We start from the raw sequence: 19,262 nt of genomic DNA, 5'->3' as shown, positions 1-19,262 counted from the left end.
GCTCTTTAAACCGCAAGTATGAAAAAGCCCAAAAAGTTGACTGGTCAGAAACTGGGGTAAATGGCCTGGCCTTGAACTGGTTAATGATTGATTTATTAGTACTGATGTATAGTTGTTATGGTGCACAAAATAAGAACTACAGTACTTACATATTCTTTAATGTCCTTGGATTTCACAGCTTTGTAGGAGTAATATGCGGGGTAGAGCGTGCCAAATATTAGCCTGGAAGAGACAAATGCAAAAATTGACTGTTATTGTAGGATTCTTTCACAATATCACACAGGCTCTGTTCATGGTCACATTTCAGTTTGTGAACATCTCACTTATGTGCTGGGAAAATTTTATCTCAATGCAACAGTGCACCCAGCATGTGCCAAAAGTGTGTGTACTTTTTGACAAGTGACATGGCAGTGTCTACAAAAGGAGAGACTTTAGACCACAGTCACTGGCCTATTACAGCAAAATCAAATCAGATTTCATGCCTTGCACTGAGGAGGGGGCAACAGCCTGAAACACGGTGTCTTCAATTAGAAATTCTGGTTTGGCTTTTATACTAAGTCATATACATATATACAGTGGGGATGGAAAGTATTCAGACCCCTTTACATTTTTTACTCTTTGTTTCATTGCAACCATGAACTTTTTTGAACTTACCAAATGTCTGCAATGAAACAAAGTGTAAAATGTAAAGGGGTCCAAATACTTTCTGTACCCACTTTATATATATATATATATATATATATATATATATATATATATATATATATATATATAAAAAGAAAGGTGAGCAAAGTCTTACTTACATAAAGCAGCAGTTTTCTATCCAAATGCACTGTATCTTTATACAACTATACACAAAGTAGTAATTATAGAGTATTTTATATGTTTAATATGTGGGAGGGACACAGTATAGTAGTTATATTCTTGTACATGGGAGCAGTATTATAGTAGTTATATTCTTGCACATAGGGGCAGTATTATAGCAGATATATTCTTGTACATAGGGGGCAGTATTATAGTAGTTATATTCTTGTACATAGGGGCAGTATTATAGTAGTTATATTCTTGTACATAGGGGGCAGTATTATAGTAGTTATATTCTTGTACATAGGGGGCAGTATTATAGTAGTTATATTCTTGTACATAGGGGGCAGTATTATAGTAGTTATATTCCTGTACATAGGGGCAGCATTATAGTAGTTATATTCTTGTACATGGGAGCAGTATTATAGTAGTTATATTCTTGTACATGGGAGCAGTATTATAGTAGTTATATTCTTGTACATAGGGGGCAGTATTATAGTAGTTATATTCCTGTACATAGGAGCAGTATTATAGTAGTTATATTCTTGTACTTAGGGGCAGTATTATAGTAGTTATATTCTTGTACATAGGGGCAGTATTATAGTAGTTGTATTCTTGCACATAGGGGCAGTATTATAGCAGTTATATTCTTGTACATAGGGGGCAGTATTATAGCAGTTATATTCTTGTACATAGGGGGCAGTATTCTAGTAGTTATATTCTTGTACATAGGGGGCAGTATTATAGTAGTTATATTCTTGTACATAGGAGGCAGTATTATAGTAGTTATATTCTTGTACATAGGGGGCAGCATTATAAAATAGTTATATTCATGTACATAGGGGCAGTATTATAGTAGTTAATATTGTTTTCAAAAAGGGGCCACATTATAAATTCCATTATAATTATATGGCACACTGTATAAATACATAAAAGTCTTCCTTTGCTGGATTCACATTAATATGAGAAGTGTCAGGACAACCAGGCTGATTACAGAATATCATCTCTATTTTTCCATTTCCTGCATTTCCTTTCACCAAAGTTTGTGAAGATACAGTGTCTGCCAGGGAAGCAGGCGTCGTAAATCATTCATAGAACAAAGAGACTCCCTGAGCCAACATGATAACGTAAATGCAGACAGATATAACAAAGGGATGACTGAATAAGCAGAACCTCAATTTTATATTTATTCCCTCCTCCTCCAGAATCTTGGCAAATAATGTATATTTAATGTACAGGGCTCGGGTGTGATACATTCTTTAGCAGAGAAGTAAACAACGCATTCGTTTCACTGTTAATGAATGTAAGACGACAATGGTGATTTGGGAAGATGGGATCGGGAAACGTTCAATTAATTAAGTTCAGGTCGTGTTGCATTTTCAAAATCATGGGAAAAACTTTGCATCAGAAACACTATGCGGCATGTGAACGCCATTCAAGAGGATATGTAATGTAATGGGTCATGCACCTGTGTGTCTGTCACGGGGTATGAGGGAATAACAAGGGACCGGGGCTCCTAATCTGGCCCTCAGGCTCAGGGGGCATTAGCTATCCCTAATCCCAGAGATACCTCTAATGGTGAAGATGTCTGGGCCGTTTTCCTTGTCCTGATCCTGGACGGTCTTGATCTAATACCCCCTTGCCCCTACCTGTCATGCAATGCGCGTGGCGGGAGCGATCAGAGCAACCAAAAAGTCTGACGCACAATGAAAAACACACCTCAAAAACACCACAGACAAGGGGGACACCGGCAAACAATAACAATGGTGGGTCCTGGTACTCATGAAAGGGTAGATGGTCACCTCCTATCTTCACCTGTAGCTGTCCCTAGTCTTCTAGCCAGTCTCTATACAGTCTGAGCAACAGTCGCCAAGCAGCACCCTGAGACCCTGGGAAACCTTATAGATGCCTTAACTAGTGAGAGGTTCACTAAACCCACCGCTGGACTAATGAGACAAGAGGTTAGGGGAGACAAACAGGGGATAGACAATCAAAATGGATAGGATACAACGTCAGAAAAATCCACAGCAGCTCCTTCCACCAAGGCGGCCAGAATACAAAAGGTTTTGTATAGTTAGCAAAGCTTGCTGGGAGACCTAGGTACTTAAGCACAATGGGGTGTCTCTACAGAGCAGGTACAGCTGACCTCAACTGCAGGAGAGCTGCTGGCAGAAAAACTGACATGAACTACTTCAGTACCAAAGGAAATTAAACAACATTTAAATACAGAGTTCCAGATAGAGATCAGGGGCTCCAGTCCTCAAGCTGCCACTAGTCTCCAAAAATTGGGAGACGACCGTGACACCACCCCAGGGGAGGACCGGGACAGAAGTGGTTGAACCCACAGATATGGACAAACGGGGAAACCAAAACTCTAACACACAGCTGACACACAGGGAGATATAAGACAATATATGATAAGGGGGAAATAAAGAGCAGGGAGGAAATAAGCAGATGAGATGGTTTCCACAGCACACCAAGCAGCACGCTGTAAATCACCAGCAATTGGAACACAGCAGCACAGAGGCCAGAATAGCAAAAGCTATAGTCGGCATGGGAAGATAGATAATTCCATCTTAAAAAGGCGGGGAGTAATTGTGATAGGTCTTCTGCAACATGTGATCCAAAAGGTATATACACAAAGGATGAGGGGCCTGAGGTTATACTCCGGGGGAGAGAGTAGCTGGAGTTTATATACTGGGGGCAAGGAGCTGGAGGTTATACACTGAGGTGAGACGACAGACTTTATACACCATGGGTGAGGGGCCGGAGGTTATACTCCGGGGGAGAGAGTAGCTGGAGTTTATATACTAGGGGCAAGGAGCTGGAGGTTATACACTGGGGTGAGAGGCCAGACTTTATACACCATGGGTGAGGGGCTGGAGGTTATACTCCGGGGGAGAGAGTAGCTGGAGTTTATATACTAGGGGCAAGGAGCTGGAGGTTATACACTGGGGTGAGAGGCCAGACTTTATACACCATGGGTGAGGGGCTGGAGGTTATACTCCGGGGGAGAGAGTAGCTGGAGTTTATATACTAGGGGCAAGGAGCTGGAGGTTATACACTGGGGTGAGAGGCCAGACTTTATACACCATGGGTGAGGGGCTGGAGGTTATACTCCGGGGGAGAGAGTAGCTGGAGTTTATATACTAGGGGCAAGGAGCTGCAGGTCATACACTGGGGTGAGAGGCCAGAGTTTATACACCATGGGTGAGGGGCCGGAGCTTATACTCCGGGGGAGAGAGTAGTTGGAGTTTATATACTAGGGGCAAGGAGCTGGAGGTTATACACTGGGGTGAGAGGCCAGACTTTATACACCATGGGTGAGGGGCCGGAGGTTATTCACTGGGGGCGAAGGGGCGGAGGTTATACACTGGGGCAGTGGGGTTGGGTGAAAAACCTGAAGTCCTAATAATTTTATCCATATACTTTATATATGTACAGAAACAACTATTATTCATGGATTCAGGACCTGTTTCCGTCCGGCTGTGAGTATGCCTGCACATCTCATTTCTACAATTCCACAGCCGAAGCCTTAGGCTATGTTAACACTAGAAAAATGATTTTTCTTAAGAAATTTCTTAAGAAATTTCTTAAGAGTGCACCTGTGTTAAAAAACGCACCAAAAACGCACCTGCGTTTTTGCCGCGTTTTTGGTGCGTTTTTGGTCCGTTTTTGGTGCGTTTTTACCGCTGGTTGCTCCCTGCGTTATTGTGCCAATTATCTATGGCAAAAAACGCAGTTAGCTGCAGAAAAGAAGTGACATGCTCATTCTTTTTCTTAAGAAAATCTACTGAAAGAATTTTCTTAAGAAAAAAACGCAGTGTGTGCACAGCTAATTTTTTTTGCCATAGGTTTTGCTGGGGAATGTCTGCAGAAAGGTTACAAGAATTTCTCAAGAAATTTCTGCAGCAAAAACGGACCCAAAACGCAGGTAAAAAACGCAGTGTGTGAACATAGCCTTATGCCGTGCCACACCCTGACGATTCTCTGCAGATCCCCGCAGCATGGCCATGACCCTGGTAGCACTGCCAATTTGCATTTTCTGCATCAGATTACTATGAAGACCGCATACAGTTCTGCATTCAGGCCTGAGCTCCCACTAGGAAGAGTGATGGGGACGGATGGCCGGTGCCTAAACCAACGTGGATGTGGATCCTAGTCTTCACCCGGGGAAAAACTTGACACCTCAAATGTACAATGCAAGTTTGAAAGGGTGTCCACTGATCTATAATCCACAGTATATGAACTCAGCCCACGTACTGCTCAGTACTAACTAAATTCAATGCAAGCTCGGCTAACAGAGATCTATAAATTGGCACATGTCATCTGCAGATAAGTGGGTAAATCACAGGGCTCTATTAGCGCAGCGGCCCCCGCAGTTCATCCGAGGCAGCATCCTGGCACATCAAAGCCTTTTGCTTGGAAACATCGCTTTTATATTCATTTTCCAGCACAAAGACACTCGACAGTGAGCCGCTGCCGCTCTCCGAATCACAACATGCTGACTGTGATACATGACACGGTGTACAGGAATAGGCTTCATATACCGGATGACATCATAGCGACCTGATGAACGAGCACTTTTCTGAACCCAGAGGGGCTTTGCTGCATCATAGTGGATTTTACATTAGAGGCTTCTGATATGTCCGTCATGCTTTATACTGCAGCTTCTTGTTTATGAGTTGTTACAATAACTATAGCGGCCAATCGAAATTGCCTTACCTCCTAAAGTGGCACAGAAATAAAAGCAAGGCTCGTCTTGGGTTAAAAAAAATCTTTTAAACCTGTCCTCTTTCCTAAAGGTAGTAAAAAAAATATATTCTAGGAAAATATTGTTAGAAATATACTTTCTTTCTGGGACATAACGATTGATGAGGTATCCTATTTGAATGGGAGAGAAACCTTAGCACTCGGCAGCGGCAAATGTAGGGGACCTCTGTGTTCTGCCATGTGCACGGCCTATATACAGCTGCTACCGGAGCATTTTCAGCTGGGGGTGTCGGGTATCGGATAAGTGATCAATTTTTAGGTCCTGTACACACCCTTTAAAGATACTTGATACGATTCCTCTGTGCAGAGCATCTTGCATACTAGGAGATACCCTGCTGTTTTCCTGGACTTCAGGCTAGCAGGTTGACTGACAGCGCTGGCTTCCATGCTCATTCTGGGAGGTGATGATTGCTCAGGTGTTCCATCTTCTGGGTAACTGCTCTGCTTCTTTAGTGATCATGCTCTCCCAGAACCTTGCCAGGCGTACTTTCTGGTTCAATTGTTGTGCTGTTGGCCTGTTTTCCTGCCTGTGCTCAGATCTTTATTTCCCGAGCCCGGACTGTTATTTGGCTCCTCTCTTCCCACTCCCTGTTTCTGTTACCTCCTGGCTTTTGACCTTGGACCATTACCTGACAACATCTCAGTTTTCTCCCTGAATCCACTGAGTGCTTTCCCAGAATTCTGACCCTCGGATCGTGACCTGACTACACCTCTGTGTACTCCCTGTGTCCATACGTGTCTCCTGTTACCAGACCCCATCTTTTCCTGACAATCCATAAGTACTGACTAGCATCACAGTACTATTAGGTACCCTTCCTAAGACCCCTCACACGTCCGTGTATTAACACTAGAAGTCCCAGAGAGGGGTCATTTAACATTTCTACCTTTGGAACCCAGAGACGGGTCGAATGACATTATCTTGTTTACACTTCTTACAAGACCTTTGTTGAGGTGGATCAACACAATTGCCCCCTGCAGATTCCTCAGGCCATGGCCACATTTACAAATGAAAGGATGCTAATTGGAGCCATTAGAGTTGTCAGTTTGGACTAAGGGTCATTTGACCCTCTTTCGGGACTTCAGGGGGGAGCTTGACATTTTTGGGACTTCTAGTGTTAAACACACGTGTGTGACGGACTATGGTGCAGGTCCATATGGCCATCTGTGTGTCCCTGTGTGTGTTCTCCGTGTGCTGTTTGTGTGCTATCCCTAGCACACAGACAGCATGAACTTGTATACTTACCTGTCTCCAGTGCTGCTGTCACACTTGCTTCTGGGTCTGCAGTCAGTGCAGTGAATATTCATTATGCATAATGAGCGGACCCGGAAGCAACAGCAGTGCCTGAGACAGGTCAGTATAAAAATCTAGTGAATGGGTGTCCTCCATTGTGACACGGATCACAACAGTGTCTGGTCTATGTGACATCCGTGCTGCTGGCCAAGAATGGACATGTCGCCGTGTGAAGCACACGGACACGCATCTGCTCCACACAGACACATGGTCCATGTCAAAACACTGACGTGTGAGCAAACCCATTCATTTTAATGGGTCTACGTGTGTGCGTGTCTCTGATACTTGTGGAAATGGACACCACACGTGCCGAAAACACGGACGTGTGAAGGGGGCCTAACATGCAGCAGTTGAGTGGGGTCTCTCGTCGGACTTGTGGGCCAAACAAGCCAATTCAAGTGAGTGGATCAGTGAAAAAAACAGCACTCCATCTGCCATTATGCTGCTGTCTGTTTTCCACTAAGGCCCCAATCAGACGTCTATTTTTCATATGTGTTCTATATGTTTTTCATAAATAGCACATGTAGCTGTTATCAGGGGCGGACATACCATTGGTGCGACCACACAGGGTCCCAGAGGTCATGGGGCCCATTTCTACTACCAAAACAGGTGGCATTGTGTTCTGTAATGAGCTTTTGGGCTGCAAAGGGCCATATATTGTCCTTGTGTAGGGGCATTGTCCTGTCTGTGTCTGCCAGTGCCCGGTATACTCTACGGGGCTGTGCACATGAGCAAGTTTTTTGAGCACAAAAAAAATAGAGATATATCCGTTTCTGATCAAACTCGCCTATGGACATAAATGGTCCATGAAAATGCCATTCATGCGTCATCCAAGTTTTACTGTTTAATGGGTAGGAAAAACCTGGATTTTTTTTTCTCATATGAAGAATAACGGATGTCACTTTAATTGTAAAACTGGACCAAAAATGTATACAAAGTTTATCAAGTGCACTGAAAAAAACTTGTTTTTTTGTTTGTTTTTTTCACATATGAGAAAAAATGGATGTCTGAATAGGATATTTTCCATTAGTGTGCTGGATCTGATTCTCATCTCTCTAAAGTCTGCATGTATCTTCAATTTGTCCTCAGTAAATCTCATGTACTAAAAGAAAAGACTTTTTTTTGGCGCAACAGAAAATAAAAAGGGTGTGAGTTTTGGCTCTGGGTCCATTCACACAACGTTTGCAATGAATGTCAGAGGGTTATAAAATGTGTGTCTGTAAGGCATTATTCACACGTCAGTATTTTTGATCAGTATTTGTATACCAGGAGTGTCTCCGAAACACAGAACAGGTGTCAATCTTTTAATAAAAGCTCTTTCACACTGTTATGGACATAATTATATGACGATACCCTAAATAACAGTACTCAAAATGGCGCTGTGTACTGCACCCACGTCTGCGCTCAGAAATTATAAGACTTAATCATAAGACATTTATTGATTCATGCTAATTAAGCTCTATATGAAATGATGAAAAATATACATACATTTTATATATATATATATATATATATATATACCGTAATTGCCTTATTCTGTCTGTCTGTCAGTCTGTCTTGCTCCAAAATTATGTCATTACAGTGACAACCGTCGCATTGGCCGCTCGGCTCGGCCACGCCCCCCGCACGCATTGGCCGCTCGGTTCAGCCCGGCCACGCCCCCTGCACGCATTGCCCGCTCGGCCATGCCCCCCACACACTGTGCCCGTTCGGCCACGCCCCCCGCACACTGTCCTTGCTCGGCCACGCCCCCACACACTGTGCCCGCTCGGCCACACCCTTTGCACACTGTGCCCGCTCGGCCATGCCCCCCGCACACTGTGCCCGCTCGGCCATGCCCTTCGCACACTGTGCCCACTTGGCCACGCCCCCCCACACTGTGCCCGCTCGGCGACGCCCCCCGCACACATTGGGCACCTATACACCTCCCCCCAGGACTACTCCACCTATTAGGTTCCTCTCCCCCCAGGACTACTCAATCTATTAGACACCTCCCCCCCAGGACTACTACTCCTATTAGACTCCTCGCCCCAGGACTACTCCTCCTATTAGACTCCTCTCCCCCCAGGACAACTACTCCTATTAGACTCCTCTTCCCCCAGGACTACTCCTCCTATTATACTCCTCTCCCCCAGGACTACTCCTCCTATTAGACTCCTCTCCCCCCAGGACTACTCCTTCTATTAGACTCCTCTCCCCCCAGGACTACTCCTCCTATTAGACTCCTCTCCCCCCAGGACTACTCCTTCTATTAGACTCCTCTCCCCCCAGGACTACTCCTTCTATTATCCTCCTCTCCCCCCAGGACTACTCCTTCTATTAGACTCCTCTCCCCCCAGGACTACTGCTCCTATTAGACTCCTCTCCCCCCAGGACTACTCCTCCTATTATACTCCTCTCCCCCCAGGACTACTCCTCCTATTATACTCCTCTCCCCCCAGGACTACTCCTCCTATTATCCTTCTCTCCCACCAGGACTACTCCTCCTATTATACTCCTCTCCCCCCAGGACTACTCCTCCTATTATACTCCTTTCCCACAGGACTACTCCTCCTATTATACTCCTAATCCCAGGACTACTCCTCCAACACACACACACACTGCACAAAACATACCTCCCCCCAAAACACACACCCACAGAAACCGCGCAACACACACAGCACCACACACACACACAACACTGCAGACACACAGCGCTCCACAAACAACGCAACACACACAACGCAACACACAAACAACACCGCTCTCACACACCCCACACCTAGACAACACCCAGAACATTTACAGCGCCCTACACAAACGTTGGTAACTACACACAACAGCATCTATATATAACAAAAATCATACATTAACTACACAATAAATTCTAGAATACCCGATGCGTTAGAATCGGGTCACCTTCTAGTATATATATAAAAGTATAATTTCTTTCTTACAGCTTGATCAATAGAAAAAGGATAAGCATCATTGGATTCCATCCAAGAGAATTGGCTATAAGATTCTGAAGTTCCTCAGCAAAATGTATCTTGTTCCGCTTTGATCAAAGTAAGCCTCTTGGTCTTTGTGGATTGCATGCATGCAGATATTTGACTCCTAATTTGGACTACAGATAATTAACGGTTTATACACATAAGTTGGCGCCCAACATGGGGCCATAAAAGAACTGATGGAATCTTTGCTATTACCAGACAGAGTCGCTGTGATCAAGGTCAAGAAGACCCACAAGGAGGGAACCTCAAGGGAAGCAGTAGGAAATGCCCTCACTGACAACAGCCAAAGAAGCAGCAATGCAACCACTCACCACATATTTTTGCTTCGGTGCTATCCGTTAAAAAAACGGACAGCACATGGACCAATATTCTTTAATATGGCAGTGTAGATGACCAATTTTTTTTTCACTTACTTTATGTGTGTGTAAAATAAATTGCAGCATGCATGGTTTTCCTTTGAAAATCAGATGAGTCTTAATCATTCAAGTCTATGAGTGCGAGAGAAAAATCAGATGCCACAGTATACCATCTGATTTTTACGGATAAATTGCAAAACTGTTAAAATGTTCCTGTAAATGATTAAAGCACCACTCCAGCGGTTATTTTTTTTTATTGCAGAGCTGGAATGGTGCTTTAGGTCTAAGTCCCCTGCCCCCTGTCTTATACACTTACCATCCAGCGGCTTCACCATTTTCCATTGGCACTTCGGTTGGACTGAGGGGATTTGTGACCTGTTGGCAGCTCCAGTGTTTAATGGAGCACACCAGGTGTCCCAACTCAACACCTTGTTCTGGCTCTCATAGACTTGCATGGAGCACTTGTGACGTGACTTCTGACTTTTGGACAGTCAGAAGTTATGGGCACAATATGGCACCGCAGGACCGGAGATAAGAGCTGAAAACGTCAGAGGAGGGGTATAAGAGAGCGGGCAAGGTGCTTTCATTTAGGCTGGGGACACACGAACACTATTGTGAGTGCATCGCATGACACTTGGCTCCTGCTCTGCTGGAGTGTAAGACGAGTGTCATGCCACTGTGATGCGATCTTGCGATCGGAGCACAGCCGTGAAAAACAGGGCGGGCACTGCGGAAAAGAGGGAGGGATTAATCTCCCTATCTCCTCCATTGTCAGCTGATGCGTACATCGCACTGCCCTCCGCTGTAATGCAAGTGCAATGCAATATTTCTATAGCACCTGTCGCGGGCGGAGGGGACGCGCTCGCCACGCTAGGGTCCGGGGCTTCTGCTGCTGCTGCTGCTCGGTGGCTTGAGCGGTGGACCGAACCCGGGGACTCGAGCAGTGCTCCTCACCCGTTAGTGAAAAGGGGGTGCTATGTTTAGAGAGATTGTTCGTGACGCCACCCACAGGACGTGGTGATGATGGCACCACCGCTGCTGGTAACGGGGATCCCAGGAGAGATGGTAGGGTGCAGCTAGGATGTTGTCCCCTCCGTGGGTAAGGGGGTTGGTGATCCCGGGGCCCGGTGGTGTAACGGGGAGGGTGGACGGCTGGGGTGCAGGGTTGCAGGGACAGCGCGGTGCGGTGCCGGACGGCACTGGTGTACTCACTCAGACAATCACTGACAAAGTCTCTGGTAAACCAAAACGGCCGGATGGACGGGTCCCGCAGCCGGCTGCAGTGTTGTTGTTTTGCTCTACCCGGACGGCTGATGGTGGCTGTCTTTCCCTGCACCTGTGAAGATGTTCTTGACTCCTGTGGTTGCCCACCCGTAGTCCACTCCCCGGCGTATAGGTGCCGTAGGAGCCCGTTTTGCCCGCAGGCGCTGGCCCTTGGATCTCTAGCCTGTGGCGGTGGCTGTATATCCTCTCTGGGTGGACTGTTGCCTTCAATCGGGACTTGGTTGTTAGGAAACCCCTGGGGTTCCTGTCACATTCGGATTTGACTATTGACGGCGGCTCCAAGCCTGGTCGGGGTCCGATGGCCCTGCCTGTGTGCTTAGCTTCACTCCGTTCCCCAATCCGGTACCGGCAGGCCGATGCCCGACCCCGGTCCTGACGACTCTGCGGAGTTCCACCAACTCCTGCAGACGGCCACCATCGTCTGCCAACCTTGCTGTCAGTGCCCGGGCTCCTACCCAGGCACACGCAGTTTCCACTCCTCTCAATTCAACTCCTAAACTCATCTACTGCTTTTCCTGCCTCCAGGCCTGTGAACTCCTCGGTGGGTGGGGCCAACCGCCTGGCTCCGCCCCACCTGGTGTGGACATCAGACCCTGGAGGGAGGCAACAAGGGTTTTTGATTGACTGTTGTAACTGTCTAGGGTGGGGGGGGTGTGTGTGTTGGTATGTATGTGACTACCTGGCTAGTCCAGGGCGTCACACACCCATAGCCTTTATGGGTGCGAGAGAAAACAAATCTGATTCCACCTGTAGCATGCTGCGATTGTTTTCTTGGTCCAATTAGGGCTGAGAAAATAATCGCTCATGGGAGCTGCCCCTTAGAGAAATATTGGTCCGAATGGAATGACATTTTTTATTGTACTCCACTCGCTCTGTTTTATTCGCTGTGTGTCTTTAGCTTTAAAGTGCCACTCCAGTGCTGAAAAAAAACAAAACGAAAAAACAAACAAACACTGAAGTGGTGCTTTAAAAGCCTCTGCCGTAAAAACGTGGATTGAGAAAAAAAAAAACGTTCCACTTTTCTGGATGAAATTCTGGACTTTTTTCTCTATTGTCATTTGAACAAGCCCTTATCATTTTCTCTCTAGCTCCAATCCTGGTTTTAGCATACAAAGGGTGCATTCAGACACCTGTAATAATCAGTCTAAGATGGGAATGCAATGCCTGGACTGGCCACGGGTCTCCTGACCCGAGTGTGAAAGCGTCATATATTTCCAAGAAGCTATCATGCTCTGTTTGAGAGATCCACGTGCAGTCTGTGCCTTGCGGTCCGATCTCGGACTGATTTATTTGAACATCTGGATGAGCCCAAGCACTCATGCAAAATATTGACCAAATATTGACGTGTGAATGACGCCATAAGGGTACCGATATCGCTAGCGAGCGTACCCGCCCCTGTCGGTTCTGCGTCACGGGCAAATCGCTGCCCGTGGCGCACAACATCGTTACACCCGTCACACTACTTACCTGCCTAGCGACGTCACTGTGACCGGTGAACCACCTCCTTTCTAAGGGGGCGGTTCGTTCGGCGTCATAGCGACGTCACTAAGTGGCCGCCCAATAGCAGAGGGGGGGCGGAGATGAGCGGGACGTAACATGCCGCCCACCTCCTTCTTTCCTCATTGCCGGCAAGACGCAGGTACGGTGAGTTTCCTCGTTTCTGCGGTGTCAAACATAGCGATGTGTGCTGCCGCAGGAACGACAAACAACCTCGCTACTCACCTGTCGACGATTTTTGGTGTTGGAGCAATCTTTCCAATACCAACGATTTTTACCTCTTTTGCGGTCGTTTTAGGTCGCTCACAGGTGTGATATGCTGCGATGTCACTAACGACGCCGGATGTGCGTCACAAACACAGTGCCGACGGTATATCGTTAGCAATGTCGCAGCGTGTAAAGGGTACTTTACACGCTGCGACATCGCTAGCGATTGCTAGCGATGTCGTGCGCGATAGCACCTGCCCCCGTCGTATGTGCAACATTTAGTGATCGCTGCCATAGCGAACATTATCGCTACGGCAGTGTCATACGCACATACCTGTGCAGCGACGTCGCTGTGACCGCCGATCATTCCCTCCTTCAAGGGGGAAGTGCGTTCGGCGTCACAGCGACGTCACCACGACGTCACTAAGCGACCGTCCAATAGAAGCGGAGGGGTGGAGATGAGTGGGACGTAACATCCCGCCCACCTCCTTCCTTCCGCATTGCCGGTGGACGCACGTAAGGAGATGTTTGTCGTTCCTGAAGTGTCACACATAGCGATGTGTGGTGCCGCAGGAACGACAAACAACATCGTACCTGGAGCAGCAACGATATTAAGCAAATGAGCAACGTTTCAACGATCACTGTTTTTGGACGATTTTGCGATCGTTCATCATCGCTCCTTGGTGTCACACGCTGCGATGTCGCTACCGGCGCCGGATGTACGTCACTAACGACGTGACCCCGACAATATATTGGTAGCGATGTCGCAGCGTGTAACGCACCCTTTAATCCACGAAGCCACTGAATTTATCGGACCAGTCATGTCTGCATATTGGATGGGTGCAAGAGCTGCCTGCGATTCTCATGCACTGGTCTGGTCCTAAAATCAAATCTGAGGTTTGTGTGAAATGTAGCCCGTGTGCGCTAGCACATAAGGTAATAATGTTTTCATGTGCTGTCAGTTTCCCACAAGGACAAAAATACGTTTGTGTGAACATTTTCCTCGGCTATGTTCATTTGGCAGTATGTGATCCATAATTTTCATCAGTATGATGAAACCCAGAAGAGGGTCAAAAATGTAGAATTTGAAGGGCCCGATTCATAATTGCATTTGCTCTTTTTAGTAATTCTTGGGTATTTTTAGCTTGTTGTTGTTTTCCGCTTCATTTTTCCATTGTATGTGAAAAAATTAACTCATTTGGAAATTGATGACAACACATTCTCAAAAGGTTTGGACAAAGTTAACAAAAGGATAGAAAAGTAAGTAGCACTATTAAAAAACAGCTGGATGGTCAATTTTCAACTAAATCACACGACTATATAAAATGGTCATGAAAGACAGGCAGAGTCTCTCAGAAACAAAGATAGTCAGAGGTTCACTAATCTATGAACTGTGTCTAAGGCGGGCTTTGCACGTTGCGACATCGCAAGCCGATGCTGCGATGTCGCACGCGATAGTCCCCGCCCCCGTCGCAAGTACGATATCGTGTGATAGCTGGCGTAGCGAAAATTATCGCTACGCCAGCTTCACATGCACTCACCTGCCCTGCGACCGTCGCTCTGGCCGGCGACCCGCCTCCTTCCTAAGGGGGCGGGTCGTGCGGCGTCATAGCGACGTCACACGGCAGGCGGCCAATAGCGGCGGAGGGGCGGAGATGAGCAGGATGTAAACATCCTGCCCACCTCCTTCCTTCCGCATATCCTACGGAAGCCGTGGTGACACCGGTAGGAGATGTTCCTCGCTCCTGCAACTTCACACACAGCGATGTGTGCTGCCACAGGAGCGAGGAACAACATCGGACCGTCGCGTCAGCGTAATTATGGATTACGCCGACGCTGCACCGATGATACGATTACGACGATTTTGTACTCGTTAATCGTATCATCTAGGCTTTACACACTACGATGTCGCATGCGATGCCGGATGTGCGTCACTTTCAATTTGACCCCACCGACATCGCACCTGCGATGTCGTAGTGTGCAAAGCCCGCCTATAACTTGTGGAACAATTTCAGAAAAAATTTCCATGGCGTAAAATTGCAAAGACTTTTAATATCCTATCATCTTCAGTACATAATATCATTAAAAAGATTCAGTGATTCTAGAGAAATAAGGGACATAATGATCATGTTGTTCTGCAGCCACAAGAAAGCCCATGCAAGGAGGGGTGACACTGACACTAGCTCCTATTTCGGCTGGATGTACATCCAAGTATGCACATTCAGCTGAAATGTATTGTGGCGCAGAGACCCGCTGGGTCTGAGCACTGCAATACACACCCCCGACCACTTACAGCGGCATGCTAGTCACAGGCAGTGCATAATAGTGACATCATACATCTTGCAGGGCAGGAACACCAAAGTCAGCAGTGGACCTCTGAACTGGCTATAAGTAGACGCTGTATGTCGTCAAAGCAGGCAAGGTGAGAAGAAACGTTTTGGGGTTTTTTTGCTTAGTTTTTTTTATTTGTGTCAGAGAAAAGCAGAACAAAAGGAAATATTATTACAGGATGGGCCCTTGAGAGTTGATATCATACCAGTAACAGGCCCAGGATGGGGGACATTACACCAGGATAAGACATTAACCAGTAAGGGTCCCAGGATGAGGGTGATTATACCAGGATGGGGAACATTATTCAATGAGGAGGCCCAGGATGGGATCATTTTACCAGAATATGGGCCATATATTAGTGGAATGAGCCAAAATGGGGACATTATACCAGAAAGGTTCCCATGATGGGGGTGATTATCATTGGAAGTGGCCAAATCAGGATGGGGGACATTATAACTGGAAAGGCCCAGGATGGGAAATATTATACCAGGAACAGACCCAGGATGGGGGACATATATTACTGGAACGGTCAGGATGTGGACACTACACCAGGATGGGGGACATTTTTACTGGAAGGGGCCCATGTTGAAGGACATTATTACTGAAAGAGCCTACGATGGGGAATATTATACCAGAGAGGGACACAAAATTTTAGATACTATTACTTGAAGGGGCTCAGGATGGGGAACAATTTACTGGCTTACTGGAAAAGTTCCAGGATGGGTGATAGTGTTACATTATGGACAGGGAGAACAATTATGTCTTTATAGGATTTAGAATGCTACAAGAGCCCACATATCTGACCAATATGCAGGTAGGGGCCCAGGTCCAAATTTTGCACTGGTGCCCATCAGTCCAATTACACTACTGGGATAAATCACACAAGGAAGGCTGAAGGTCAATAAAGGTCAGCATCAGCGGGCCCTCCTGTAGCACTGCAATAAAAAAGTTATTAATTAGTTGCAAAACACGCAAGGGGCCCAAGAATATTTCCAGAAATCATTGTTTGTCTACACAGTTTGCCATGCAATCCATAAATGCAAGTTAAAGCTCAATGATGTAGAAAGACGTCGTCTATAAACACTATCCAGAAACAATGCTATCATCTTTGATCCAAAAATAATTTATTATTGACTCACATTTTGATTAATTAGATGAATCAAAATGTGAAATTCTATATGGAGACCACAGACGCTGTGTCCTGCGGACTCAAGAGGAGATGGACCATCCAGCTTGTTATCAGCGCACAGTTCCTGCATCTCTGATGGTGGGGGGTTACATTAGTGCCTATGACATGGACAGCTTACACATGAAAGGCGCTATCAATGCTGAGCATTACATAGAGGTTTTAGAACAACATCTGTTCCATCCAGACATCTATTTCGGGGAAGGCCTTACATATTTCAGCAAGGCAATACTAAACCACATACATCCTCCATCACAGCAGCATGGCTCCGCAGAAGAAGCGTTTGGGTTATGAATTGGCCACCTGCCATCCAGACCTTCTAGCAATAAAAAACATTTGGTGAATTATAAAAAGAAAAATCCGATAAAGACCCCAGACTGTGGAGCAGTGGAATGCGACAACAGACAAGAATGGATCAACACTGCTCTCCCAAAACTTTAACAATTGTCTCCTCACTTCCCAGAATGCTGAAAAAAGAAGAGGGGATGCTACACGTTGGTAGATCTGGCCCGGGACAACTTTTTGAGATATGCGTCTGCCATCAATTTCCAAATGAGCTAATTTTTTTATATAAAATGTTAAAATGTCAAACATTCACCTTCTGATCTGTGTCCTATGTTCTACTGTGAATAAAATATGGCTACAAGAGATTTCTTAATCATGACACTCTTGTTTTCTTCAAATTTTACACAGAATCCCAATTTGGGGGGAAATTGTCATGCACCGACCTATGGGTCCAACCCCTACTGGGCAGGGGGTGGCGCCCAGCATGCGGCTCCATACGGTCTGCCCATCCCTCTGTCCTTTCTTCCAGACAGGGTACTCGGATCGCAGTACGCAGTACTTGGATCCACCTCCAACTCTCTGCCTGTGGCCTGCCCGTCCAGAAACATGCGTGCGTTGAACAGGTCTTCCAGGACCTTTCTTAGGTGACACCCGCCGTATCCTGCTGTGATTTAAAGAGCCAGTACTCCTTAACCTGGAAGTGCTCCTCAGCCTATTGCAATGAGGCACTGGATATATAAGGCAGCTTCCCCTTCTGGGAGGTGCCTGAGCAACGTCTTCCTGTCCCTTAGTGTGGCGTTGCTTCCCGTCAGGTCTCTGTTCCCTGCCTTCATTGTTTAACCCTGCTGCTGTTCCTAATCTCCGTACCTTGCCTCTTCTCAGAGCCAGCCGTTCCTGTCTGCTGCTCCAGTCTTTTCCTGGGTCCCTGTGCTCCACTGAATCCGTACCTGTCCGGCCATACCTATGGATATCAGGACTGTTCCTGTGCTCACTGCACTTACACTCTGGATTTTACCTTTGGATCTTTTGTTTGGCGCTGGTTAAGCTCTGATCATTAAAGTTCTTTCCTTCCCTCTAGGTTTCTTTGAATCCAGCTTTGGGGTCAGCTGCCACAGTCCTCTGTTGGTTCACTACCGTGCTCGCCCGTGGGTAGCGCAACAGGAATTGGGTTTGTATTTCTAATTAAATTGCAATCAGTGTGAAGGGCAATTTTATGTTTTGGGTGTAAATAATATTAGTTGGGGCTACACTGCGATGTGCGTTGCGCAACAGCAATTCTGTGAAAAATCACATGATAAAAACATTTTTGCAGCTTGACTGCGACTAAACAACTATCTTAGAGCTCATATTGCTGTAGATAAAATAGTTTCACACAAGTCGCGTGCCATTTGCTTTGAAATTTATGGCAAGAGAGTCGAGAGAGACTTGCAATCAGAGACTGAAAACCTGACACATTTGGAAACATATGTCTGTCACAGTTGCAGGTCGCAACGCAACACCATACGGGATCAATCCAATGTCACCGTGTAACCCTTAACGCTCATTCGGCTCACACACATCATGTGGTAGGACGTAGCGGCTGTTATTTGCTATACAATATGGTTCCATTCGTCAGATGCTGATATGCACGTTTGCAGGTGGCCTAACCTTGTAGCATAGATAACAGATATAGCTCCTCTGTTTTGTGTGTCTAAAAAAGCCAAAAAAAAAAAACTACATCGAGCATAAAACCAAAACAACTGAAGTATCATGTTGTCATCTCAGCGCACTGATATCTGCACAGTCAGACAGATCATTGCCAAATTCTCTCCTCTGTAAGGGGAGAAGGCCTTGTGTGTTAGCAAGAATCCCTGAACAGCTGATAAACTGGTTGCTAAACGCAGGGCACCAGAGGTGAAAGCCTTGTGAAAAGAGAAAACTTAAAACTTCATCCAAGACGAAAGTCTCAACTAAGGTAGGATTGAGTTTCATTGCCTGCAAATGTTCTCAGTGCTCCGTATCCATTGAGGAGCAGGGACTTATTAGGACTGACGCCAACAAAAACCTAAAATCTAACGTAAATAGATCTACTGGAGGTGACTGAATGAAGGTCATGTGTTGTTCCGTGTCCAAAACCAACAGGCGGGGGCAGGCCTAATGCAAACGCCCACGTTATAGATCCTTGTGGTATGGATTCAGAGTGCTGCCTATAAAAATGTGTAATCCCATGTTGTAACACCAATTTGATATTATCTCGGTAGTTCTGGTGCCTCGTGGGC

At 46.1% G+C, this 19,262-nt stretch overlaps 1 protein-coding gene across 3 annotated transcripts in view; it reads right to left on the bottom strand.

The window, feature by feature from the left end:
* The window catches only part of REEP1 (receptor accessory protein 1), a 172,301-nt gene that overhangs the window by 126,713 nt on the left and 26,326 nt on the right, over positions 1–19,262 (bottom strand). For all 3 annotated transcript variants that reach the window (XM_075346788.1, XM_075346787.1, XM_075346789.1), the window contains exon 2: positions 150–222. In XM_075346788.1, coding sequence (XP_075202903.1) covers positions 150–222 — 73 coding nt within the window. The remainder of the gene's footprint in view (positions 1–149; positions 223–19,262) is intronic.

This window comes from Anomaloglossus baeobatrachus, chromosome 1, assembly GCF_048569485.1.
Source record: "Anomaloglossus baeobatrachus isolate aAnoBae1 chromosome 1, aAnoBae1.hap1, whole genome shotgun sequence".
Lineage (NCBI taxonomy): Eukaryota > Metazoa > Chordata > Amphibia > Anura > Aromobatidae > Anomaloglossus > Anomaloglossus baeobatrachus.
Note: the sequence above shows the minus strand (reverse complement) of the source record. Positions and strands in the feature narration are given on the sequence as shown.